General features: G+C 43.5%; 1 protein-coding gene across 18 annotated transcripts in view; it reads right to left on the bottom strand.

Annotated features, from left to right (window-relative positions):
* Ptprt (protein tyrosine phosphatase receptor type T) overlaps window positions 1–26,150 on the bottom strand; it is a 1,101,940-nt gene that overhangs the window by 31,370 nt on the left and 1,044,420 nt on the right. For 11 of the 18 annotated variants that reach the window (XM_052726074.1, XM_052726075.1, XM_052726072.1 and 8 more), the window contains 6 exons: window positions 18,580–18,656; window positions 9,773–9,809; window positions 8,289–8,386; window positions 5,522–5,581; window positions 4,722–4,838; window positions 1,583–1,737 (listed from right to left, as the gene is read on the bottom strand). In XM_052726074.1, the coding sequence (XP_052582034.1) occupies window positions 1,583–1,737; window positions 4,722–4,838; window positions 5,522–5,581; window positions 8,289–8,386; window positions 9,773–9,809; window positions 18,580–18,656 (544 nt within the window). The remainder of the gene's footprint in view (window positions 1–1,582; window positions 1,738–4,721; window positions 4,839–5,521; window positions 5,582–8,288; window positions 8,387–9,772; window positions 9,810–18,579; window positions 18,657–26,150) is intronic. The other 7 variants (XM_052726080.1, XM_052726079.1, XM_052726078.1 and 4 more) reach the window with 1 other exon arrangement.

Genomic DNA, 26,150 nt, shown 5'->3' on the forward strand with positions numbered 1-26,150 from the left:
TGACTTCATCTCTCTGGGTTTCACTATTCTCATTCATAAAATAAAACTGGCTGTATACCTCTTAGTATTAATAGTACAATATATGTAAATTGCATTAAATTGCATTTTAGAAGCATAATGCATGTAAATTGCTTAGTTTTGTGCCTGACAACAAATATTTATCAAGCATCCATGATGCCCTGGATGCTAAGATTCAGAGTAGGGATAGGAAGATGAGTAAGACACATGTCTTGTCCAAAAGAATTTATTAAGCCCTGTCTGGGGTGTCAGATGATGTTAAGAGGCAGGAAGGGTGGTAGTTTCAAGTGCTTATTATGTTTGGAATTCTTTCAGGCACTTAGTGTGCATTAACCAAACCATAACAGCCCTAGGAGTAGGTACCACTCTGCTTAGATGCTTTACAGTGACTTGTTGTGGAGATGCAGGTACAGGCCATCATCATACACAGTACTGCATGTGGCAGACAGTCTGATGAATACTTGCCATAATCTTCCTCTCTCTCTTCCTTCTGAACTCTGGCTACAGTTAGGGATATTGGGCTTAGACACTAATGCACCTTTTGCTCTTTGTTTATGGTGAGAGGCAAAGCAGAAAATCCATGCCAAAAGGTTGGACAGTGCAGAGGTTTCTGCTAAACCCTCAGCTTCTACCTATGAAATGTGGATGTGTATCTACTACTGTGGAGAATACAAAGGGATGCTGTGTGGGAAATTTTCACACAGGGCGGGGCTGCCTCTGAGACATTCACAGAGTCTTCCCTGGCTTCTTAGATGACACAGACATTGCCAGGAAGAATGAGATGGCCTGCGCATACAAGGTATAAGAAGATGTGTTGAGCCCAAGGTCGTACTGAAATGGAGGGGCATTGGGAAGGAGGGGAATACAGACTCTGTGGCCTTCAGGTCTGGACATCTACCTTCCTCCAATTCTAAATGCCCTTGACACAATACTTCATCTCCATTTAGGAGGATTCAATGCCACTTATGTTCAATGTGACTTTCTAGGTCAAAGCTGAAAATTTCCCGTCTCTGTAATAAAGGGAAGCTGATCCTGACCACTTGCTCTCTATTAAGGACCCCGAAGGCCAGCAATTGATTTTAAAAATAGTAGGAGTGAAGAGATGCATACTTATACCAAGGTATCCCATGTCAAGTTGCTGCTAGGAAGCTCGGAGAACATGTCAACTATCCCAGTTTTGACATTTCCCACCCCTCTCTTCCATCTCGGTGCCTCAGTTTCCCAGTCTATAAAATGGGAATGATAAGAGTACACTTCTCACTTCTCCAGTTTGGATTGGAAGTGAAACAATTTGGGCAGATATACATGGCAGGTGTAGCAGGTGCTGCTGTGCTCAGCTGTGTCTCTGGGTCATCAATCACAACAGTAACATAAGCCCTACCACCATTGTTGTTAGACCCTGGGACCCAAGTATCCTCAGAAGTTGGCTGGGTTCTGGGTCATAGGAGGAGGGGTCTTAAAGCGAGAAACCAAGGCCATGGGACAAGATGGTATCACCTTCACCTGGAGAGCAAATCCACAGAGGTACAGTTGGTTGCAGAATGGGGATGGAGGTCTGACTCACCTGCAATGGACCACTATGGGCCCGGCTTCTGGGGGATTGAGGAACTTGACCTGGCGGACGAAGCCCAGAAGGCCAGTGGCATAGCAGGGAACACCATGGTCAGGCCAGCTGGTGAAGTGGAAGAGGCGGAGCTCCCGGATCTCGTGGTAGCCTTTCTGAGGAGAGAATGGGCCTCCGTTCCTCCACCTGCTGCCCTCATGTACCCTCCCAGGTCCATGAGGAGTAGGGGATATGGTACTGAGGAACGGGCCTCTCTGCTGTGTGGGGAAACGGGGTACTCATGGGGTTAGTGGGTGTTAGTTCACAGGAACTCTGCCCAGTTACTTCTAGAAAATGTGAAACCAGTAATTTCTTGAAGAACCTCTTAAAATTAATTAAGTTATTTTTATTTTTATGTGTATGAGTATTTTGCTTTCATGTCTTTAGACGTTCAGAGCAATTCCTAGCCGGTGCTAGGAAATCTCTACATTATTGTTCATCTCAAGTTAAGTAATACTCACCAAGAGCCGTCTTTTCCTGGACATGTGCTAGGCACTATGAAAGGGTGATTTAAGCCACAGCTCCTGTCCCGGAACAGCTCATGGCCTCACTGTGTGAGGAAGACTCCTATGTGGATAATTGGACTAGAGTATACAAAGGAATTATCTAACATGATTGGAGGAGAGGAGAAATTAGGGAAGGCTTCTTAGAAGAAGCCTCCTTGACTGAGGTCTGGGAATACAATAGTAAAAATAAAGGCTGGCATTTATACTAAGTACTGGTGATGTCCCATCACTCTTTTGAACACATCCATGTATTTATTCATTTAATCCATGGATCAGGCCTCCTATCATTATCTCCACATTTTAGAAAAGGAAAGTGAAGCTAAACAAGATTCAGAACATGTTTATTAAACTGTAGGGGGATGGTTTGCAGATTGCCCATATGGCTCTGCTGTCCACAGTCTTCATCATTATGAAGCTGATGTGTGTATGAGCCTTCTTACCTCACTGAGGACACAAAGGGGCAGCATGCATGAGATCTTGGGGACAGGCTACAGAGAGCACTGCAGAGCGTCACAAAGAAGCCAGGTCAGGGCCGGAGGGATGCAGAGGACAGCGTAGGGGTATGCAGAGGGCAGCATAGGGGTATGCAGAGGGCAGCGTAGGGAGATGCAGAAGGCAGCGTAGGGGGATGCAGAGGGCAGCTTAGGGGGATGCAGAGGGCAGCATAGAGGGATGACAGGTTTGGATGTGAGGTGGTGAAGCCTGGAGGCCTAGAGCCCCAGCCAAAGCCCTGGCTTTATCTCAAGGGTACCAGGATATCAAGGCTCCCAATTGGCTGCTCTGTGGAGGATGGGCTCAGGGTGTGTGTCGTTGTCCAGACAATCTTGGTTCTTGGGCTTGCATACCATTCTCAGCCCCTGTGTGTCTTGTTTGGAGACATCTCACACTCCCCTTCCTGAGAAGACAACCCTCAGCTTGACCTGCATCCCATCCCTGGGTTGGTTGGGAATAGCTAGCCTTCTCTGCCTGATAGAAGGGCTGAGGTATTAACTGGCTTAGTCAGTAGTCCAGTGTGCCCAGAATGGAGGGCTTTCCTGGGATATAGACCTCCAGTGCTAAACCCAGCATGTTCTAGGCAAGCCAGAATGACTGGTATCCTCGTAGGGACTCAGTAAGAAGTCCTATACCTGTGGAGAAATTCCTGCCCCAGGACCCTGTGAGGTCAGGCTGAAGTGGGTTGCCTACTAAGGTCCTGCTCCCAACTCTCATCCTGCAAGCTTCTTTTCTATACACAATTCATTCAAATTCCAGTTGCTTTGGGCTCTGCTTTCAGGAAATCCAAACTAAGATGGGGCAAGATGAGAGGCAGAGTAAGGCTAGAAGGGGGAGGGGGAATAAAAGCCAGATTGAATCAGGGATGGGGAGGAGAGGCAGAACAGCTCCAGCACTGGCATGTGCCCTCCCCACCTGTGCTGTGCTGTCCTTGGTGGAGCTGTGCTTACTCCAGGAGCAGAGGACACTTCTGTTTGCTGTTTCGGAGTTCCTAGTTCAGGAACTGATGCTGAGCTAAAGCTAATGTTGATAGACTACTGATCGCCTGTTCATAAACCATGGAAAAGCTGTGGTGTTCATCTTTAGAGATTCGTGGGGTCTTGTAAGTGAAGTTTCCTATAGGTAATGCCCCCCTTTATGATTATTTAAAGGAAGAAAAAAAAAGACAAGCCAAGAAAAGACCCTACTCCTTCAACATGCCTTGTAGGCTACAGTTCATCCCAACTGGAGTCTTTGCTTGGAGAGACCCTCTTAACATTAACTGGGGACTCATTAGAGAAGATTGGTGCTCATTCAGACCCTCTTCATGGGGCTTTCACTACACAGTGTTGGTGGTTGGCTCATCCCAGCTGTCCCTTTTCCTGGATGTACATCCTTGAGTGGCAAGAGCTAATTCACCCTGGAGCTAATTAGTTAGCCCTCAGGAGTATGTCCATAGTCAGCTGTAGCACAAATGTATGGACCAGCATCTCTCAATCTAGAAAGTCTTAGATGTGACATGCTGGGCTGGATAGTTCTTGATCACGTGTGTTGTGGATTGTTTAGCAGCACTACTGGCCCCCTTCCACTAGATGTCATTAACAAAATACCCTCTCTCAAGTTGTAACATTCCCACATGTCTTCAGACAGTGACAGATACCCACCAGTGGACAAAATTGCCCCTGGTTGAGACTAGAATCCCAGCCTGGGAAATGCTGGTGTCTTTTTGCTCACTGTACTATGTTTTTGACCCTTGGCCAAGGATATTATTACTTCTATCCTTTCCTTGACTGGAGCCTTCTCAGCCCAAATTTTCTCCACTCTACAAATTACTCCGGCTCTGGGGGTATGTAGTAGTACCCCTGTAAATTCTCTCTTTGTCTGTTAGTCCCTTATGGCTCTTATCACAATATATCCCTTAGTCTATTGCATTTGTCTGTTGAAGTCTGTTGGTCTCTCTAGTTGATGAATCCAATGTAACAGCCACATCTACTCTGATTACCATTCTGTCTATCATGCAGGTGTGAAGTAGAGACAAATCAGACCCTTGGTCTCCACTGTCTGGATGAGTAGACCAGTCAACTGGCTTGGAAGAGGGACTTCTCACAGAAAGGAAAACTTACCTTCTGGACTGTGAAAGTGCGGATGACATATTCTGCCAGGGGCTCTGTTTCAATGAGGGTGACTTTAATGTCTCCATAGACCTCTGTGTCATCTGGCCAGTATCGCACACACTTTACCTGTGGCCAAGTGAGAGACAGGGAAAGGACAGGAAGGAGAGTGCATAAATAGAGTGCCAAGCATGAGAAGCCAACTCCTTTGGTTTTCCCATCCAAATAAACCCAAGGGTGATTTTTGGTGGCATTTCAGCCCATGGGGTGCTCAGTGGTCAGGGATCAGCAAATTGCACAGGGCCTAACTCACTGCCAGAGTCGCTGGGGTCATTAAAAATAATAGCAGTTTCTTCTCTTACAGCTCCTGGTGGTTTTCCAGTGCCTTGCTACCCTAAGCCATCAGAAAGAACTAGGTAAGATGGGAAATATATCATCCCCACTTGGCAGATGAATAATAGTACTGGAGATGGTGGCGTGGTCATTTCCTGCTGTGTCAGCACGGGGCTGCTGAGCCTTATTATCTGAGCAAGAATGAGAAATTCAGGTGGAAAACAGAGAGGAGGTAGAAGCAGAAGGGTTTAGGAGAGGGTCCTTATAAAGAGGCGGTCACTAGGGACTGGAAGGAGAAAGGCTCTTAGTTGGGGAAGAGACAGACAGTCCTGAGCTCAAAGGGAAGATGCACCACTGCTCTCTGCCCCAGAGGTGGGTACCTATGCTCCCAGCAAGCAGCTCCCACATTTGACTCTAAGTTCCACAGAGAGCAAAAGAAATCATGGTTTTTCCCCTTAAAATAGCAAAAGTGTTATTACCATTCCGGGGGACGACGCACGGCCTAGCGTGGCATTTCCCACAGTGTGTTCCGCTGGGTGCTAATAGGTGTTAGGTAAACAAAACAAAACAAAACAAAATAAAAACAAAAACAAGAAACAAAAAAAACAAAACAAACACAAAAAGGTTTTGTGGTCAAATGAGTTTGGGAAATGCTGTTTCAACAAAGTTAAACAGGCTGCTTTGCTAAAACGTGACTTAGATCCTCAGAAATGCTAATGTTAAATATCTTAGGACTCTCCAACAGGGGCGGAGGACACAGCATTTCCCAAACGTATTTAACCATGGAACCCTCTCTTGACTAGCCATCCTGCAGACTAGCATCCCATGGAACCCACTTAGGGAAACACTGAAACTGCAACAGGGTTTGGAGAATATTGCTCGATTCTCAGACTTTATACCTAAGAACTTTCTAGAATGCCTTAGATTCCTGTAGCTAATGAAAGTCGATACTTACCTTGTCTAGCCCTGCCTACTAAATGTTCTATGACTTATTTGTATGTATTATTTTAATTATATGTCACTATAGCCTTAGATAATATGTTCATCCACATTTTACAGATGAGGATTTAAACATGAAGAAGCCAAGAAAACTGTTTAAAGTCAACAGCTGACAAGGGATGGCGTGAGAACTAAGCCCAGACTGTGTGTATCATAACCAGGAACACTGCCTTGTACAATTATTGAGATATAAATAAAATGTAGTGTGTGTGTTGGCCACTAGCAGGAGTTTCATTAAGAAACTGCTCTCCCCTGCAAGACCAGTTTCAATCCACAGTCTACCACCAGGAGAATTTGTTTCAAAATGTGGAATGTGCTGTGGGCCAGGCTGGAATTCTCAAATCCTGGGTTGCTCTTGTTACTCTCTGGAGTTGCAGCCTGGGTCTCAGTCCCTGGGGAAGCAGCTGAACAGCAAGAGCAGCCTGAACAGCGGGGTTACAAGTGTTAGAATGAGAGTCAAGAGTGAGATTAGAGCTGATTGACTCAGGTGTTCACCCATTTGCACCCATGCCTCATCTGTAAAACTGGGGAATGTGCCAGATAAAGGTGAACGTGCAAGGATAAAGTCTTACTTGGCCATGACCCACTATTAGGCAATGAGATGTCCACACCCTTTCAGTACAACGTGACAAAGAAGATAGCTTCATCTTCTCCATCTCTGTGGCCAGGACACTTTATCCTGATTATCTATAAATTTCACCTGTCCACCCATGTGTAGCCTGTATACAGTATGGGAGCCTTTTGAGTCTAGATATTTGTACATCAGCCTTTCAACGATGCAGCCCACCCATCCACCCACAGGCCACAGTTAATCAAAGAGGCAAAAGCGAAGCTGGAAACAGTGGTCCCATTTCTAAGCTCCAGTTAAGGGCAACTTAGGACCCAATCTAGATAGAATAGAGAAAGAGACGGAAGTCTGAACCCTGATGAGATTTCACAGTCAGAGGAGGAAGAGCAGGTAGTAGAGGGTGAGATGCCATGAGAGGAGAAGACAGATGAAGAGAGAGCCATGGAGCCTGGGTTTGTCCACATGAAGGGAGTGATGTTGACGGTATCACTACTGGTGGAATGGAGAGACCTACCATGTTGAGGTGGGTAGAGGAGAACAGAGCAGAGACACAAAGTCTCTGTGAGTCCTTGAGATTCAGGAGAAACATGGGAACAGGGGAGGTACATCTGTTTGGCTTTAAACATGTTTCTAATCATTTTACAGTTATTAATTTTGTTGTGTGACAATTTTGTACATAAATATAATTTATTCAGATTACTATCTTTCTATCACTGCTATCAATCCTCCCCATCCCCACCCTCCCTTTAGCAGGTTCATGATTTTTGTTTTTGTTTTGTGACTCATTTGGTGGTGAGTTTTGTCCCTCTGAGATGGAAAATACTGAGCATATTCATATGCTGAGGGAAATAATTCAGCAATGAGGAGGAGTCCTATATTTCAAATGAAAAGGGAATATGAGAAAAACTCCAAGCCTTATTGTGTTGCACTTGAGGATATTAATACCTCTGATCTGCCCTGCCTGGCTCCTCCCCTCTTAATGATTTATCCTAATGACAGCCCCCTCCTGCCTCCCTTCAAAGCTGAATGTGTCACTTCCTTGCTTTTCAGGGACTCCTGGTTGTCTTCCTGCTCTGTCCTTCTGGCTTCTTTGCTAGTGCAAGTTCATTCTCTTCTTTCAGGGAAGACCAGGTTCTTTAGTGGAAAAAGAATGTTGGGCTAACAGATGAGGAGGGGAGGTGGACAAAGGCTTGCAGTGACCTCTCAGAAAGCATCTTCCCAAGGGTCACCTATCCAAGGGCAGAAATGTAGTGTTTGTCATATTAGGCTTTGTCATAAAAAATGGCCAATAGTCAACCTTTTGGAGTCAACAGAAACAGCCCGTTCTCATGGCTAGACCTGACAACAGAAGGGAAGGGTGTGAAGATGGCTGCAGATACAAATACGATTACAGGCTGGTGATGTATTGGTGAGAGAGTTCCCATCTGATGGCTTTAGTTTTCTCAAAATATATGAGATGACATTACCAGTGGAGAGAGCAGATAGAAATGGGATGGGAGACTTGAAGGAATAGAACACTGCTCAAATGGGAAGTAGGAGTATGGTATGTCCCATCCATCCCTATAGGCTGCCGTAAGGGTGTGGTACTGCTTAGGAAGCTGGTGGCCCAATGCAGGTGTCAGGCACACCAGGGTTCATCTCCACCACCCTCTGCCCACACAACTGAAGGAGAGGCTTACCCTGCCCACTTCCACAAGGTTTGTGACCATGACGATGCTGGCAGAGTTTTCCTGCCAGATCATTCTCCAGAAGTCCTTCACAGTCTCTTGCATTGGACCTGCCAACAGAGAAGGCGATGGGGTTAGAGACTGGGTGCAAAGGGGATGCTGAAAGGTTTGTCTCTCGGCTGTTTAATCAAAGTTCGACACAGGTGGGTAAGAGTGAGGCCAGGGGAGCCTGAGTGGGACACCAAGAAGCTGAGACTGAGGCTGGAGGCATGAATCTGTTGGGGCCAGAACAGAGCACAGATAAGAAAACCCCACGCATTTTAGGTATCTGTGGTCTGCAGCACCCTCCCTACCCTTGTCCTTACCCTCATGCTCAGCCCGGCAGCTCCACTTTTTCAAGATCCACTACTTTATCTGGACTATCATGTCCCAGGGGTTTTTCCAAAAACTGGACAGCAGGATCTCAATGAGAGATAGCAAGGGAATTAGGGTGGGGGGAGGTGGAGCTGCCAAAAGCAAGAGGGTCCCGAGTTTTGAGTTTGACAAATGCCGGAGACTTTCATCTGAAGCTTGTCCAGGAGAGAGGATTAAAACACAGAAAATGAAAAAGAAAGAAAAAAAGGGAAAAAGGCAGAAAAGCAAGGAGTGGGAGATTGGATCTGACAGTCCAGAGCAATTTCCTAGGAAACAACTCCTAATATCCTGGGTCTTCATCAATTTTAAAATTACAAAAGCAATTCATACATTTGAAAGAAAATTTGAATAATATTTTTCTGTATTTTGTGTGTACATATACATTTTCTGCAATAAGCACCAGGTTTATTATAAGTACTTTTTCATATCCTCAAAAAATGGTATTTTTCATAGCTACAGAGCTTTCTATAACATGGAGACACCATATGTTATTTAACCAACCTGTCTATTATTGGGCATTTAGGATTTTTCACTTTTTCCCATTACAGATGACACGATAACATTGTAAAGAATGCTTTTTATAAATGTCAAGGTCCACACATATAATTATCTGCAGGACTTCTCCCAGGAGGCTTTAAAAGGCGTCATAATTTTTAAGCCTTCTGATAGCATACTGCCACACTGCTTTCCAGGGCAAGTGGCTGCATCTCTCTTGTGGACTTGCATTCACTGAAGGGATGGGAACGTCTGTTGGGTAACCTGCTGAGGCGTTTTACTGGTTACCCCATATGTGGCCTCTTTGCCCTTAATGATGTTTTCTAGTGACAGCTCTTTCTGCTGCCAGTCTAAGCGGAACTTGTCATCTCCTTGCTCCTCAGGGACTTCTGGAGGCTTTGCTGCTCTGTCTCTGGCTTCTCTGTCTGTGAAAGTTCATCCCCTTCCTTCAGGAGAAGCCAGACCATTTAGTGGAGAAAGAGCTTGGGGATAACAGAGAGAGGAAAAGTGGATAATAAAGCTTACCCTGATTTTAAAAAAAAAATCCCTCTTCCTAGATATCCTTGAGGTCACTCCAAGACACTTACCTTGGGTTGCAATGTAGTGTCGGGGTCGGTGGTACCCCTGGATAATAGGAGGAAAACACAGTGAAGGGTTTCCAGTCAAAGCTTGAAAATAGCTCAGTGTTAAGATAAATCTCTTTCCAGCTACCTGGTGTTCTCATAGGCAAAATGGGGATAGTGTCTCAGAGAAGTACTGAAGACCATGTTAAGACCACACATGCAGAATACGTAGCCGCTTAACATTAGCTGTTATTGTAACTACCTGTGAGGGGCCCATACAGATTTACCATAGGCATTCCTTATGCTCATGCACCCAGAAATAGGGGGAGAAGGCATTTCAGGTTGATGGTGGATACCAACCACCAACCAGCCTTTCCTGACCCATAATTGTATGCAGATCCCGATACTAGGCCTACTGGGGCACCTGGAGGAGGAAACAGAGAAAGACAGATATATTTCTGACTACACAGGGGTAACAGTCAGAGAAAGGAAACTGGAAGGATGTCACATTGTTTCTCTCTGGCCATAAGAAAGTTTTGGGTGCAGAGAGGAGTATGTGGAAGTGTGAACTCAGAGAGCCAAGAACTATTTGCTGATTTGAAGACCAGTTTGTGATTTTCCTGGCTTTTTCAGAATGCTCCCCTAAGCCTGTACTTATGATGTTCTCCCTGGCATGGAACTAACTTGTTGGCCCATAGCATCCTAGTCATGAAGAAAGAGGTTGTAGATGACACTGTCTTTTACTTGGGAGTGCAAAGGATGGAGGGCCTCCTTTGTTACAGAGGAACAGTGTATCATTTTGAATAAGAACTGTATTGTATTGAATAAGAGTTTGTTTAGTATAGATTATCAAATATGATTAGCATTTAATGATTGGATGGATGCATGGATGATATAGATACATTGTTAAATTTGTATTTGGTGTGTGTGTGTGTGTGTGTGTGTGTGTGTGTGTGTGTGTGTGTGTGTGTGTTGGACTATATGGACATGTTTTCATAAATGTGTGAATATGTGTGTACATGCATGTGAAAGTGAAAGGCAGACATCGGTGATTTCCTCAATAGTTCTCCAACTTATTTTTTGAGACAGTCTCTGACTCAACTTAGATCTCATTGAATCCAGTGAGCTCCAGGCACTCCCCTTTTGACTCCTCTCCCCTTCCCCAGTGCTCAGATCACAGAGCTATGTGCCCAGGCTTTACAGGCATGCTAGGGATCCAAACCCAGTCCTAATGATTGTGTAGCAGGTATTTTACAGGCAGAGTAATTGCCACAGTCTTCAATCGAATGAATCATTGTTGATGATCCTTGGATATACTTTACATTTAGGGTTAACTGTCCCTAGACAATATAAGTCCTAAAGTTTGGTGAACAGCTATTTCAGTTTTAAATATTGTAAAATAATGGTAGAGAAGTTGAGCAGTCTCAAGTCCTTGAAGAAGGAAGTCAGAACTGCCCTCTTATGGCTTTGGTGGCAACTCTGAAGCCCTGGGTTTACCAGATGACTCAGATTAGTGTATGATAATCTAATTAGTATATGATCATTAGTGTATGATCTCTTATACTTTTGTGGACCTTACTATTTTACTTGTCTGGTAAATATTTAGTGGTTTTCTCCTAATTTCTGTTCATACTTTATCTGGAGTACCTGCTATCACTGACCTAAGACTAACATCATGACCAGAAACTCTCTGTACAATAGTTAATCTTCATTGTCAACTTGACTGGGTTGAGAACTGCTTAGAGGATTAATGACACACACCCCTAAGTAGGTTTATCTAGGGACATTAGGTCATGAAGGCTCTGTCCAAGGAATGGACTAACTCCCGATAGATTCATAATGTGGTGATAATATAGTGAGAAGGGGAAAACAGGAGGTCAGGCCTAGTTGGTGGAAGTGGGAGAGTGATCTTGGAGATTCTTGTCCTGTTCTGTTCCTATAACTCCCCTTCTCTGCTTCCTGGCTGTGATGCAAACTGTGATGTGAACTGTTGTGCCCTGCCACACCCTCTTGTTAAGATAGATTGATTGACACCTCTGAAACTGTGAGCCAAAATAAATATTTCCTCCTTTAAATTGTCTTACTTAGATATTTGGTCACAGCAATGAAAATGCCTAAGTTACATGGCTAGATTAACCCCACACCACAATTACTGCCAGTAGAACCATATACTTAATGAGGACACTCAGCTGCCACAACTGACTCCTATAGAAACTATTCTTCACAGAGCTTGTATAGTGTCAGATTCAGAGAAAATACCAAATAAGCAGACTGCAACAAGCCAACCAGAAGGACAGCATAGCATGTGGATTATATTTGCCATGGACTAACTCAGTTGTCTAGGTTTGAATTTTGTCTCTGTCCCTTCCAGGCTGTGTCATCTAGGATAAATTATTTAATTTCTTTGGGTCTCAATTATACCTATGAAATGGGGATCAGACTGCTTAAAGAATATTAAATAAGATTAAATAAGTTAATATGTGGCAGTTCCTATAACATGTACTGGACACAATTCTAAAATTTTACATGAGTATCTTTGCAATTATAATATTATTGCTCATTTGGTAAACATTTATTGAGACCTTTCAATGATTAAGAGTGCATACTGGACCTTTAGAAGTTGCTGCATAGATAAGTCCTCCTATGTTAGTAGTAACTGAGCCCTCCTACATGAACAAAGGGATGGAAAGGCATACCTGTCACCCAAGTCAAGTTGGACATGGCTATGCAGGCTGGATAGAAGAATTAGATTCTGGGGTCTTTTGAGTAGGTTTGGGAACAGAAAATTGCTCCCCAGGGCCCAGAATGATGAGGTTTCTTGTGTCTATCATCTTCTGCCATCTCCACCAGCAGCTCTTCTCACGGTCTTCCCTGTCCTGGACCATAGCTTCAACCTCCTGGTGTCCTCCAAGAACCCATTTTTACTCCTGAGACTCATCTGCTTCCTGCAGTAGTGGTTTTCTCAGGATACACCCAAGGGTGTCAGGTTTTTTTTTTTTTAATTTGAATTTGCAGTGACCCTGCACTGCTTGCATGGTAATGTCTAAATGCTTCATCTTATAGTAACTACACGTCTGCATCCTCATCTTGAACATTTCTCCCAGCTGTCTCCTGTGTCTGCTCCCTCAATACACTCATCTTGTGTTGCAGCCTTACTACCCAGGACTTTAGACATGGTCTCTTCTGTGATACAGAGGTAACTCCTTCCTCAGGATTCTCCTTTCTCTTGAGAGATTCCACAGGACTTCACATATATCCAGTGAATACAGGAACATGAACAGCACTAAGATTTTTCATGTTTCTCTTTTCCAGGGTCATGAGACACACCACCCAGAGCTAGGTGCAGCTTTCTGGAAAGGTTGGACAGTGGGATGCATGCATGAGTCTGGTTTTTGCATTAGCAAAGACCTTGGAAGAAACTATGGTTTGAAAGATTCAAATGTACTTGAAAGTTAATGGTAAAAAATTCTGGGCAAGAAATTCACATATCAATTGTGAGATTGGTCTGCTGAGGCTATTTGGTGCTTTTATTTGTTTGTGCAATCATTTCAGATTCAAACAGCAAGCATTAAAGGTGCACATTCTACTGTACACAATGCACCAGAAACCAACAGTGAACCAGACAGATGTAGGCTCTGCTTTGGAGCAGCTCATAGACATCTACAAACCGGGATATGAACCTCCAAGGGAAGATGTGGGGGCTCCACAGAGCACCCATGGGAACTGACTCAGCCATGAGGCCAGAGAAATGTTCTCTGAGGAGGTGGTGGTTTAATTAGCTTCTAGTTTGGGCCTCTTGACATTCCTGAGTTCCCACTTCATGCCGTCAGTCTTCCCACTGCTGTCCCCATTGCCCATGGACTTATCGCTCTTCCTCAGAAGTAGTAGTCACATTTCTGTCCAGAAGACTTAGCACCAGGCCGCTGTCGGCTTCTCTCTGCTACTTCCAGCTTGTTTTTTGTCCTTCCATTGTGTGTGTGTGTGTGTGTGTGTGTGTGTGTGTGTGTGTGTGTGTGTGCATGCACAGGTGTGTGGAGGAGTCCAGGCACATGTGTGAATATGTATGGAGGCCAGAGGTTGATGTCAGATGTCTTTGTCAATCACTCTTTTCAGTGAACCTGGAGATTGTTGACTTGACTAGACTGCCTGGATAGGGAGCCCCTGGGAACCTCCTGTCTCTGCATCCCCAGTGTTGGGATTACAGCAATGCTGCCCAACATGGCTCTTTACGGATGCTAGGAATTCACATCAGATTCTCGTGGCAAGCACTTTACCAACTGAACCCAAAGCACCAATCACCAGATGGCTTATTCATTTACACCCTTGTTTATCTCCCCACTATGTTATGGGAGTTCTACTAGGGCAGGGCTGTACCTGGCTTGCTTGTGGCTATCCTCTCAGCACTAAAGGTTTGTCTTCGCTGTCAACCCTGGTACAACCACACTGAATGCATGTGTGCCACATGCCTGACCCCATGCTGCATCTGAGCAAAAAGACCTTCTCTGGACTCCAGAAACTCACACAGTTCCAAAAGAGGAAAAATTCAAACCACGAGAGCGATTCCTTGGCAAAGGAGATAAAAGAAATGCATTGCTCAATTGGGTCTCCTCTGGGGATTTGCCAAGAGCTAGTGAAGAAAACTTCCTAACCTTAAAAGAACTTTCAGTTCATTTAAGTCCCACCTACACAGCACACACATCGACTGCAAACCAGTGCTGGGCCTGCCTCCATCTGTCTACGAGCAATGGGAAAGAGGTTTGCATCCAAAATGCATTTATCTCACTCTGAACTCCTGCATCTGTTACTTACTGGGGACTCAGATATGATATTTATTTCCAGGCTGGTAATTTATAACAGATTCAAGTGGCCCATACATTTTCAGGTGTGCAAACAAACATGCCAGTGGGCTGGTTCAGAGAGCAACATACCCCGGCCTCCAGAGGCTCAGGCAAGGTTGACCTCATCCAGCTCATTATCCAAATAGAGTCGTTTTAATGAATTGTCAAAATCCAATTAAGAGAATGGACTCTAGCTTGGATAGCTAGCTCTTGTCTTTGGGCTGTGGTGAAGACTGGGACAAAGCAATAAAGACTAGATAGCTCATATCCCCCAGACCCCCCCCCCCCCCCATTGTATTGTTGGTTTTCAGGGATCCCTAGGAGACCACAGAACACAGTTCTCCTGGGATTTCCGGCAGGCCCGCAATTGTGATTCTCCTGCTTCCTGCCCTGTCGTGGTAACACCATAAGAAGGGTACTTTTATGTTTGGTGTCTTTTTGTCTCACCACTTTCCCCAGTGTCTTTTCCACACCCTGCTCTGTTGCCATGGGAGGTGACAATATAAATTGCAATGTAGGCACTCATGTCCTCAGGCTTTGAGGGGGCATTTTCTAAGCAGGAGGGGAAGCAAAAGTGCAGAGGCCAATGGGAGGTTGGGACATATGGCCTTCTAGGTTCTGTGTTAGCAGGGGTTGGTTTCTCCCTGGCAGGAGCAGACAGCCCTCTCCTTACAGTAACTCGATTCCTTTTATACCCATTATCTTATCTAGCCACAGAATTTTTGAGATCACTTTGCCATCTCTAACCTCAAGATACTCCACACAATCTGGTTGGTTAGTCTGCCTCAGTATTATTCAGGCCCTTATTAAACTCTACCTGGTTAAGACCTGTGAGCCAGCTTGTTTCCTCTTGGAACCCTGATAGGCACTTTATAGCAGTTATCACACACTTGTGGGCTGACAGTTACCCAGAGTTACAAAGGTAGTCATCAGATAGGCCAGTATACAACAGGCCCAACAAAGATGGGATCCATGACTGCAGTCTCATTAGTCCTTGGCACTAATCACTGAGATGCAGCTCAGGGCCTGACACTGCCTATTAGGCCAGCATGTGGTAGAGACATTTGGCCTGTCTGCACAATCTACTTCTTACACAGAAAGGGAGGGGGCTATGCTGTGTTCTAGCTGTGCAGAGAATTAAAAGTCTAGCTGTGTGACCTAGGGCAGTGCTCTTAACCTCAATCCCTGGTTTCCTTTAAAGGCTTGCAAAACACTTTGTAATGACAGAACAGGACAGAAATGGAAGACCTGATTAGTGCTGGTACTGTAGAGTCACTTGCATTTAAAGCAATTCCATTTGCTGCCTATACAACATGGAAATTTCTCAGTTCTACATGTAGTCAGGCATTCACTCTACTGTAGATTGAGTAAGTAGCTAGAGAAATGGTTTTGATGTGTGTTTCCATTTAGATATTAAATGCCAGATAAATATGGCAACCTGGGCACACAAGACTATGCATGTGCTATATCCTTAGGATTGTCCTATCCATCTGACCACAGCCAAGGTAGGGAAGGAAAGAAACAAACTAGTCCAACCCATATCAACATGTGCTAGCTGAGTGCCCACTAAATGCATGCTGTGGGATCGTGTTAGGGGTAGATGAAGGACCAGGACAAAGAATGCTGGGCTGGGACATTCAGCTATGGTTCATACTCAGCTTGTGTCACAGACCATCTGTATGACATTGGACAAGCTTTCCAATTTCTCCAAGTCTCATTTTCCCCATATGCAAAGATGGAGTGATAAGAACCACTGTGAAGTGTTACCAAGAAGTCTTAGTAAGTTGACTCGCTTAATGCACACATAATAAGAGCCTGCTACCATTGTCACTGCTTATTATTATTAGAGGAAACAGAGTTGGGCACTCCTGATTCAAAATCTAGCTCTTCCTCTCTTACCTCCTTTGGGTGGGATTCTAGGTACATTACCTAACCTTGAGAGACCCAGCTTGCTCATCTGGGTATGGGTACTAGAGGTATTTATCCAGTGAGGTTGAAGTACTACTCAAGGTGACATACTGGTACATGAGAAGTGATTGCTAATTCTTAGGTTACTATAACTCTTTCTTGTCCAGCTGGTTCTTTGTCACCTTCTAAGGCAGGACTGAGATGTCATCTCCTTCAAGCTTTCATTGGACTCCCTCTTGAGCCTTCAGTCTGACAGCCCCTGTTTTGGGAAGGTATCTTTTCTCATTGGACCCCTCTTACCAGACAGAATCCTTATCTGAAAGGTCAGTATTTCTAGCACACAGTGGAATGCCTGCTTGGTGTTTGTGAAATGACTGTTAAAGGGGAAAGCTAGTAGAATGGTCAGTGGATGCTTAGAGAAACTCGCTCTTGCTGGAGACAAGCTGCTCAGAATTGGATTCCTCCTTGTGAAATCATCTAGGGGGCTACAGACACAGAGACTACCCTTCTTAATCTCCACTGAAGCTCTAGCCCCAGGTCATGGTCACACAGCAGGTCCTTCATTAGGCAGGGTCCAATAGTGAAGTGGAAACCACTCTGGGCATTGCAGACAGGGGATTCAACATGGAGAATTGGTTTTATGAGTTCTAGAGGAGTATGATGGCACAGAGGAACCACGGGTCAACCTCAAGATCAGTAACCCTTAGAGCCCCTAGATCAGTGGTTCTTCACCTGGGTGTTTCTGTTCACATAACACCAGTAACCCAGGCATGTAAGGCTCTATGTGGGTGCTCTTCCTTAGGACAGTCACATCTACCTAGCCATAATCAAGGGAGAGGAGAAAAGGAAGGAACCACTCTAACCTGGATTGGCATCTGCTGGTTGAGTGTTCACTCAGTATAAAGTAGTGTTAGGTTCAAAGTTCGACAAAATGTTTGTTGAACTAATGAACCAACTGGCCCAGGCTATGCTATAAGAAAATTCATGAAACATGTCACTGTACTTCATAGCTGGTCTGTAAATACATTCGAGAGTCTGAGGGATCAGTGGGAATCTGAGTCATTCTTCAAGGCCTCTAGGCTCTGAGTTGAGTCCTGAAGAATTCATTTTGGATCAGTAATTCTGGGATATCTACTTAGCAATTGTGGCCAGACTTCCTCTATCATAGTCTCTTTCATTTCTGTGCATACCTTTCTTGGCTCCTGTCCGAACTGAGTCCCTTTCTCAGTAGTGTCTGGACTGAGGTGGCAGCCTCTCTCCTACTTGGTTGTATTAATTCCAGGCTCTCTTGTCTCTGTTCTACCTTTCTCCAGTAGCAGATGAATTGTAAAGCTCAGTGCTGAATGGGACCCCCCTCATTCAAACACCCTCAGTAGTTTTCTCTTTCCTTGAGGGTTCCACCTTTTAAGTCATCAAGGATCTAGTGCCAACCTCATTTTCCAGTATTCCCACTGTACTGTTTCCACGACTCTTGGACAGAGATGATATGTATTTTTTCCCAAGCTCCTTCCTCTGGGCAAGAGCAGTTCTCTAACCAAGGGCACATCATCTCTCACTTTGATTTTGAATTTTACTTTTCATTCATTGGAAGCTTTGGCTCACATAATTTTCTGCTCACATGTTTTATCTGGACTTATAACAGTTATCAAGTTCTAGTTTACCCTAGTTTACCACAGATGTGCACAGCTTATCACTCTTCTGATATTTTTGAGGGTAGAGACCCTGACATTTTTAGTTTTATGGGTCTTATAATATCTAGCATGTAGTGAGTCTTTTGAACATTTTGTTGCAACAATAGTTGTACCTTCAAATGAATGACTGCATAGACAGACACATACAAATTAATACATGGATTGAATAAATCAAACTAGCAGTTTCCCTGGAGCCCCAAAGAGCAGAGGACTCTAGTCTGCTCAAGAGCAGATGTGGCTTTGGGTGGATAATCAACTTTTGTCATATAAACTGGGAAAGAGCTACTTTATGACTACCTTCTGGTAGACAGGTTAAAGACAGCCTTTAAGTTAGACCTTGAGTCTGGACCGTCAACTCTAGCCCATAGCTACTTAGCCTAGTCAAGATACTCACATCAATGTAGTTGGCATTGATGTAGTCAGAGTGGGGGTCTCCATCCAGCACCAACAGCCTCACCCGGGAGTGGTCATCTGCAGAGAGAACAAAAAGCAGGAAGTGGTAGATGAGAAGCTATGGGATGAGGAGTCAGTAGTTTTCTTCTTTAGAGCTGTCACTCATTAGTGACGGCACAGCAGGAACTATGCCACTTTCTCACAGTTATGCTATTTGTAGATGAGGAAGTAGAGGTACAGAGAGGTGACAAATCTGAAAAAGGACCCCTTTTCTACTTTCTATTCTTCATGATTTCACCATTACCTTAGCAGGTGTGTCACCTGCTTCCTAAGTCTTAGTGATGCCATCATCAATATGGGGATGGAAATACCCGCTTCATGGGATAATACAAGAGAGACTGATGTAAGTACCTAAAGCATAAGGTCATGGAGTCTGAACCAATATTGTCCATTTCCATGCTTGCTTAACAACAGCAAGTTACCCATTTCCCCATGGACACAAACTACTTTATGTTTGTCTCTTGGAGCACTGTGCAGACAGATTGTTGGCAAGGTATTGTTATCAATACTATCATTAAACTGAGGACTGGATCATTAGAAAAGAGGTCATCAATAACTAAAAGTCATGTTACTGAGAATGCCTTTTCAAACACAATCTAAACATAAACAAGATGTACAGGTTTTAGTCAATAACATGCTTGCTTCAAATAACGCCAAATTAGAATCACTTTAAATGGTACATCAGAAAAAGCTGGATAATCCTTTGCAATTAATTAAAGTCAATTCTGACATGCTAATATATATGCACTAGAGAACATCTTTTTTGGGTCTGTTGGGAAGGACCCTCAGTCTGCTACCTGGGTCACTGTGCACCTGCCATTGCATACATACCTCATCCCCATCATACTCCAGGGCAGAGATGGGGTTCACGGTCATAGTGGGATAGTGAGGTATGGGCATCCTAAGGCCTCATGGGGTTAAGGAGGGCAAACCAACTTTTCATTTTAGACTTTTATAGTACTCCTCAGTTTATAGGTACATTTGCTGGTACTAACCCGAGTTTCTTGAGATAGGGGCATTAGCTGCCTTGTTCTGTGTTCTGTTGCAGCCCTAAGGGATTAGCACACAGCAGGCACTCACTGAGTGCTTGGTGAGTGTCTAAGTGAATGGCCCCATTGGGTGCTACCAGTGATCTCATGAGAGTGGCAGAATGGTTGTGTTAGTCCTTGTGACAAATGAGCAAACTCAGGTTCATAAAAATTGGCCATATGACCAGTGAATGGTGCAACATAGAAAAATGTGGGCCTGTTAACTCCAAGTTCATATGTTCCTACTTTCATAAAGCTCCAAGCAGGAGATTAGAAAGCATGTAAGTATTCACAGTGGGGGATAACCAGAAAAGTTATTGGTTGAGTGATGGAAGGAACTTTTAAGAAGTGAGATAATTTAAAAAAACAATAGAGCTACTACCTTCGCAGGCTGGATGAAGACAGAGATGGCGTAATATTTTCAGAATTCTATAATTGGGACAGCCTTCTAGGACTGGTGCCCCCAGGGGTCTCTTTGGCAGGAGTTGGACACAAGGAGGAAAGTCCCTCGTTGCAAAGGAGTCATCTTGCAGAGATCAGCTCCTTGTAATGCAACATCAACTAGAAGGCCAGGAAAGGGTCCAGCTATGGGCAAACAGGCCCTGGGCTGGTATAAAACACCACTCATGTCTACTAACTCAGAGTCAATCACTAGTATCAACAGGCATTAGGTACCGTGCTTGGATAATGTGTTATACTGGATACCCCTTTTCTAATTCTCCAAGGAGGGAAAGTTTCAGTGGGAGCCCCTAGAAAGGAGGAGTAGGTAGGAGATAACTCTGAATGGGTATGGGATAGAGATAAAGGGTATAGCATAAGAAGAGTTTGAACTTTACTGAATTTATTGTAAGTCCCCAACACTAGATACATCATCTTATTCACTTTTCCCTGAAAGTAGCTCTTTACCTTATCATGGTCACAGTGATGTGCTATTATGATTCTGACTTCACAGGTAAAGGAACTCAGGCTCACAGAAGTCAAGAACTTTTACAAATTATATAGCTACTGTCTAAGGTTCATCCTGCTCTACCAACAGGATGCACTGTCCTGAGGAATTCCAAGTATCTCTGAACCCAGGCTATCAAGCCCTATTACCAGCAGTTATAGAATCTGTAAGCCTCAGAGAAGGGAAATGTATATTATGTTTTCATCCAATGCTCTTATTAATGATTTAGTGATTCAAAGTCTCTTTTATTTATGAAACTGATGAATTGCCTGCTATGCTAAGGAGGCAGATCAAAATTTCCTTTACTAACTGAGTTATGCTTGCTTGGAGACCACAGCAGTGGAAACAGAGGTTCTGGTTTAAAATGTTGAAAGGAGATATATAGATCTGAAAGCAAAAATCATTAGAAACAAAGCAAAAGAAAGAAAGTTACTATTTCTAATCAAGTATCCTTGTAGCACAAATCTTGAGTTCTCATTAATAAAGACAAACCTGAAGCCAGGTATTGGGGTGAACGCTGGAAGATCAGAGATGCAGAACAAGCCACATCTACCTCACCTTGCCCATTCCTCAGCTGATCCTGTTTCCTCAGACTGGAAGCTTCTGAGTCCTTATCCAGAATGAATCTTAGCTGAACTGCTGCTGGAAGCCTAAAAGCTTAACCAGCCCTAGTTGCTGGTTTTCATGCTTTATATACCTTTCTGCTTTCTGTCATCACTTCTTGGGATTAAAGGCTTGAGTCATCATGCCTGGGCTGTTTCCAGTGTGGCTTTGAACTCACAGAGATCCGGGTGGATCTCTGCCTCCAAAAGGTTAGGATTAGAGGTGTGAGTGCCACCATTTTCTGGCCTCTATGTTTGTCTACTGGTTGTTCTGTTCTCTGACCCCAGATAAGTTTATTAGTGTTCACAATATATTTGGGAACACAATATCACCACATATCCTTAAAGATTATATGTCTCTAACCATCAGGGTGTCTACCAATATCTCCATTTATTTATTAAGAACACACTTGCTGAGTACCTACTATGTGCCAGCCTAGTTGAAGAGACTAAGAGAGGGTTACAGTAGGTGAGCTTCATGCTTAAGCAGTTGGGGCAATTTGTTCAAGGAGATGAATCATGAATGGAAGTGAAACATCAAGGTCTCGAAAGTGAGGGATAGTGAGCTTTGTGTACTGAAATGTGACTGAGAAATTAAAAGTGATCCATGGGCATCAAGGAAGTCTTTCTCTTAGTGGAAACTGTGGAAGTAGAGATCCTGAAGGAGCTAACTCATTGTAGGAAGGTGCAGTGGGAGTAGGACTGTGGAAGACTCTTGTCCTGGGATCACTGATTGCGAGGGGAACAGGAACAAGAGAGGACAGAGGAGAAAGCTGGATTCGAGTGGAGTGTCCTCTATGCCACATTAAGGTACCAAGATGCAAGTACCTAGGAAACTGAAAATTTAAACAGTGAAATATTACATACAGAACTGTGACAAAACACCACAATATCACCAAGTACTTGCCATATTTGTAACAGGAATGATCACTCACTCATTGCTGGTGGAAACACACAATGGTGCAGCCACTTGGAAGACAGCAAGACCATTTCATACAAAATGAAGAATCCATTTACCATGTGATCTAGTAATTATACTCTTTGGTATTTACCCAATGTATTGCAACCTTATAACCTTATAACATTAAAATCTGTATGTAAATGTTTACAGCAGCTTTAGTCATGATTGTAAAAACTTGGAAGCCACCAGAAATATCTTCAGTAAGTGAATTGAATAAATAAAAGGTGATATAGCTATATACTGGAATATTATTCAGTGATAAAAAGAAATGAACTTACATGCTATAAAAGACATGGAAAAGACTTAAATACGATTGCTAAATGATGGGACCCAAACTGGAAGGGCTACGTTGAATGTTGATACTACATATGGTTCTAACTATATTATACTCCAAAAGAGGAAAAACCATGGAGTCTATAAAAACTTCAGTGGTTGGCAGGGGCTTAGAAGAGGAGGAAGGAGTGGAAAATAGGTTGAGCAACAGGGACGTTTAGGGCAAGAAAACTATTCTATAAAATAGTGTAATTGGAATATATGCATTTTCCAGTTCTACAGAACCGAACAATATACAATGTGAGCTCTAATGTAAACTATGGACTTGAACTAATAATAATGGGCCAATATTAGGCTATCAACTGCAACAAATGTTCTGCACTTGTGTGAAGTGTTGATGAAGGAAACAATATGTAAGTGGTGCAGAATTCTGTGCTTGCCACTCAGACTCTCTGTAAAACTAAAATTGCTCCTAAAGAAATAAAAGATAGTGCCTTGCATACAGCAGGGACTCAATAAATGGAGCCTTGGGACTGGATTTAAGGTACACAGTAGGGTGACAGTAGAGACACCTAAAAAGCTGGTGTTCCCCATTTGTCAATCTGCCCCAAGACAAATCTGTTTATCTGCAGAGGACAAGAGTGATGCATATGTTCCTTAAAGGACAGAATTCAGATACAGGTCTACCAGAAAGGCAATACAAAGAGTGGCAGTATCCTCATGGTTTATTTATCTGTTCTTGGAAATGCTAATATTATTCGGTGTCCCTTTCTTCTTCTAACTTTATGTAATTAGAAAGATAAAAATTGTGTTTACCCACATGCACATGGAGAAAGATGGGGCAGCCAATGATGGCAAGGAGCTTATACAAGGTAATTTACAAGCAGCCCAGAATGTTCATTATGCTCTATCTACATTTTGCAAGCTTGAAAAACAGCTAATTTGGCATGCAGTGTTTGAGAGTCAAGACAAAGAGAAGAGTTATGTAGAGTGATATGTTAGAGGAGAAGCTCCCTGACTGTGAAGTAAGATGAAGGGACAGAATCCTGGATCCCCCAGGTTCCTCGAGGAGGTAGAATTGGGAGAGACATAGCCATTGGTAGATGGTAGAGGGCTATGAAGGACAAAACTGTCCCATGAACACAGTTGCAGGGGAGGGAGGACATCACCTTCTGTTTTCAATCTATCTGTTCTTTATGGCTTTAGAATGTGGACCAATGGTATGCTGGTAAATGTTTTACAAACATCTTTCTGAAAGGGAAAAAGGTCTGATATATCATGTTATTAAGATCAATCCATGTGAGTCTATTTAGTGGATAATAGGGATTTATTAAAATTTATTAAGATATAAATTGAGGAAGTACACTCATGAATACAGAATGGAGTAGACAGCTGAAGTCATCCTCTGATCTGACCCAGAGTGAATCCACCTCACAGGCAGCAGGGTGTGGTGATATTGTGTTCCCCAAAATATTGTACACCCTAATAAACTTATCTGGGGTCAGAGAACAGAACAGCTAGTAGATATAGAGGCCAGAAAATGGTGGCACACACACCTTTAATCCTAGCATTCTAGAGGCAGAGATCCATCTGCATCTCTGTGAGTTCAAAGCCACACTGGAAACAGCCAAGCGTGGTAACAAGAGCCTTTAATCACAAGAAGTGATAGCAGAAAGCAGAAAGATATATAAGGCATGAGGACCAGGAACTTAGAGCCTGGTTAAGCTTTTAGGCTTTTAGTAGCAGTTCAGCTGAGATTCATTCCAGATGAGGACTCAGAGGCCTCCAGTCTGAGGAAACAAGATCAGCTGAGGAATTGGTGAAGTGAGGCTGTGGCTTGTTCTGCTTCTCTGATCTTCCAGTGTTCAACCCAATACCTGGCTTCAGGTTTGTTTTTATTAATAAGAACTTTTAAGATTCATGCTACAGCAGGGAAAGGGGCATGTGACCCTTCTCCCTCTCCTTTTAAGAGATCACATACAGCAGCAGGAAGGACCGCCTCCTTTGGGCCCTATAGGCCAATGTCATGGGCGGAGCAAATACCACTGTATTATGTGATTGATTTCTGTGGTGTAAATATTCCCACCACCACCTACTTCAAACCACAGATACACTAAAATTTTGTTGATAATATGTCTGCTTTTGTTCACTGACATGAATCAACTGGAGTCCATCACTAACAGAGACTCTTACCATACCCACAAAGCCACACATGCTCTGATTGCCTGGGAACCCACTACCTTGTCATGTTCTCCTCTCCACACACTTCTCTGGTAACCTTGGCCTTAAGTTATTAAAATATCCTGTGTTTGTTTTGCTCATAGAGCCTTTACATGTGCTGAGGCACACACTCAGCTAAGATCATGCATCAGGATCACATTTTTCCTCTTATCATGGCTGATCCCTCATCACACCTGCAGCCCCAGCATGTCCTGCCCCAATATTGACAGCCAATTCTTATCTTTATTAGAAGAGAGCTAAAGGATTGTCTGAGTTGTGAAGGCCGGCCTGAGATTCCCCACTCCCTAACTAGATCATCATAGCACTTGGCTTAGGTCATAACATTCCTCGAACCTCTATTTATTCAACTATAACCTCCAAATCATATTTTTTTTTACTGCAGACTTGTACCAGAGATGAAAAGAGATCAAATATAGAAAACCCAACATGCTATAAGAATCAACACAAATATCTAAATTCAGCTTTATCATTATTATGAACAATGACTCTCCAAGTGTGATCTTTAGATACACAGATTCTTGGACCATACTCCAGATTCCCTAAATCAGAAGCTGCAAGTAGAACCTTGCATGGTATGTTTTAGAAAGCTCTTCCATGATTATGGTGTACACCCTGTTTTGAGCATGCACATCAATGTCTATTTATTCAGCACAGATTTGTCCTAACTTTAATCTCTCTTGGGAAAGACCAGGAGACATTACTGGAACTGGGCCATGAGGTCAAAGATCCCTCAGTGGCAGGTGGCAAGGGATAGGAATTTATCTGTATGGAGAGTATAGGGTGTTCCATGGACTATTCTAGAAGCTGCATTGATACTATGCCATTTGATTAAAAAAAAAAGTAACTCTGAGTGGCATATTGTACACCTTACTTCATGGATGAAAAACTCAGGGCCCAATGGAGTTCTGTCACTCAAGCAAAGGTATAAGGCTGACAGCTTCTTTATATAGTGGCAGGCTGGCCCCCAAGACCCAATGCCTCACATCCCTCTATCCCCTGTTTCCCATTAACATCTCAGTCTCCAAACTGGTCCCCGGTCTCTATCCGATCCAGAGGAGAAGGTTCAGTTTGCTCCTCTGCACAATTCTAACTAAAACACAAACCCCAGCTTCCCCTCCCTTTCTCCATCATCAGACAGAACCCAATAAATCAGTCATCTCAAGTCACATCCGCTTTAGGAGAGAATCACTTCAGAGAGGTGGGGCTGGGAGAGAATATCATTTGCATACTTTATAATCTTTCCTCCTGTCTTCTGGGCACTGCAGAGGGTAAAAACCAGGTGCAATTTTTCAGAGAAAAGAGATTTGACTCATTACAATGAATTGTGGAGCTGAAAAACCATTTCCTAGAAGTATTGGAAATGTTAATGCTATCATCTTGCACAAGTGGGTAGGGAGGAGGCAGGTAATTCCACAGGGACTGCCTGGGTACCTCATCCAAGCTAAAGGTCTAAACATTCAA

Source organism: Peromyscus californicus, unplaced genomic scaffold (assembly GCF_007827085.1).
Source record: "Peromyscus californicus insignis strain IS unplaced genomic scaffold, ASM782708v3 Scaffold_7__1_contigs__length_154581171, whole genome shotgun sequence".
Taxonomy (NCBI): Eukaryota; Metazoa; Chordata; class Mammalia; order Rodentia; family Cricetidae; genus Peromyscus; species Peromyscus californicus.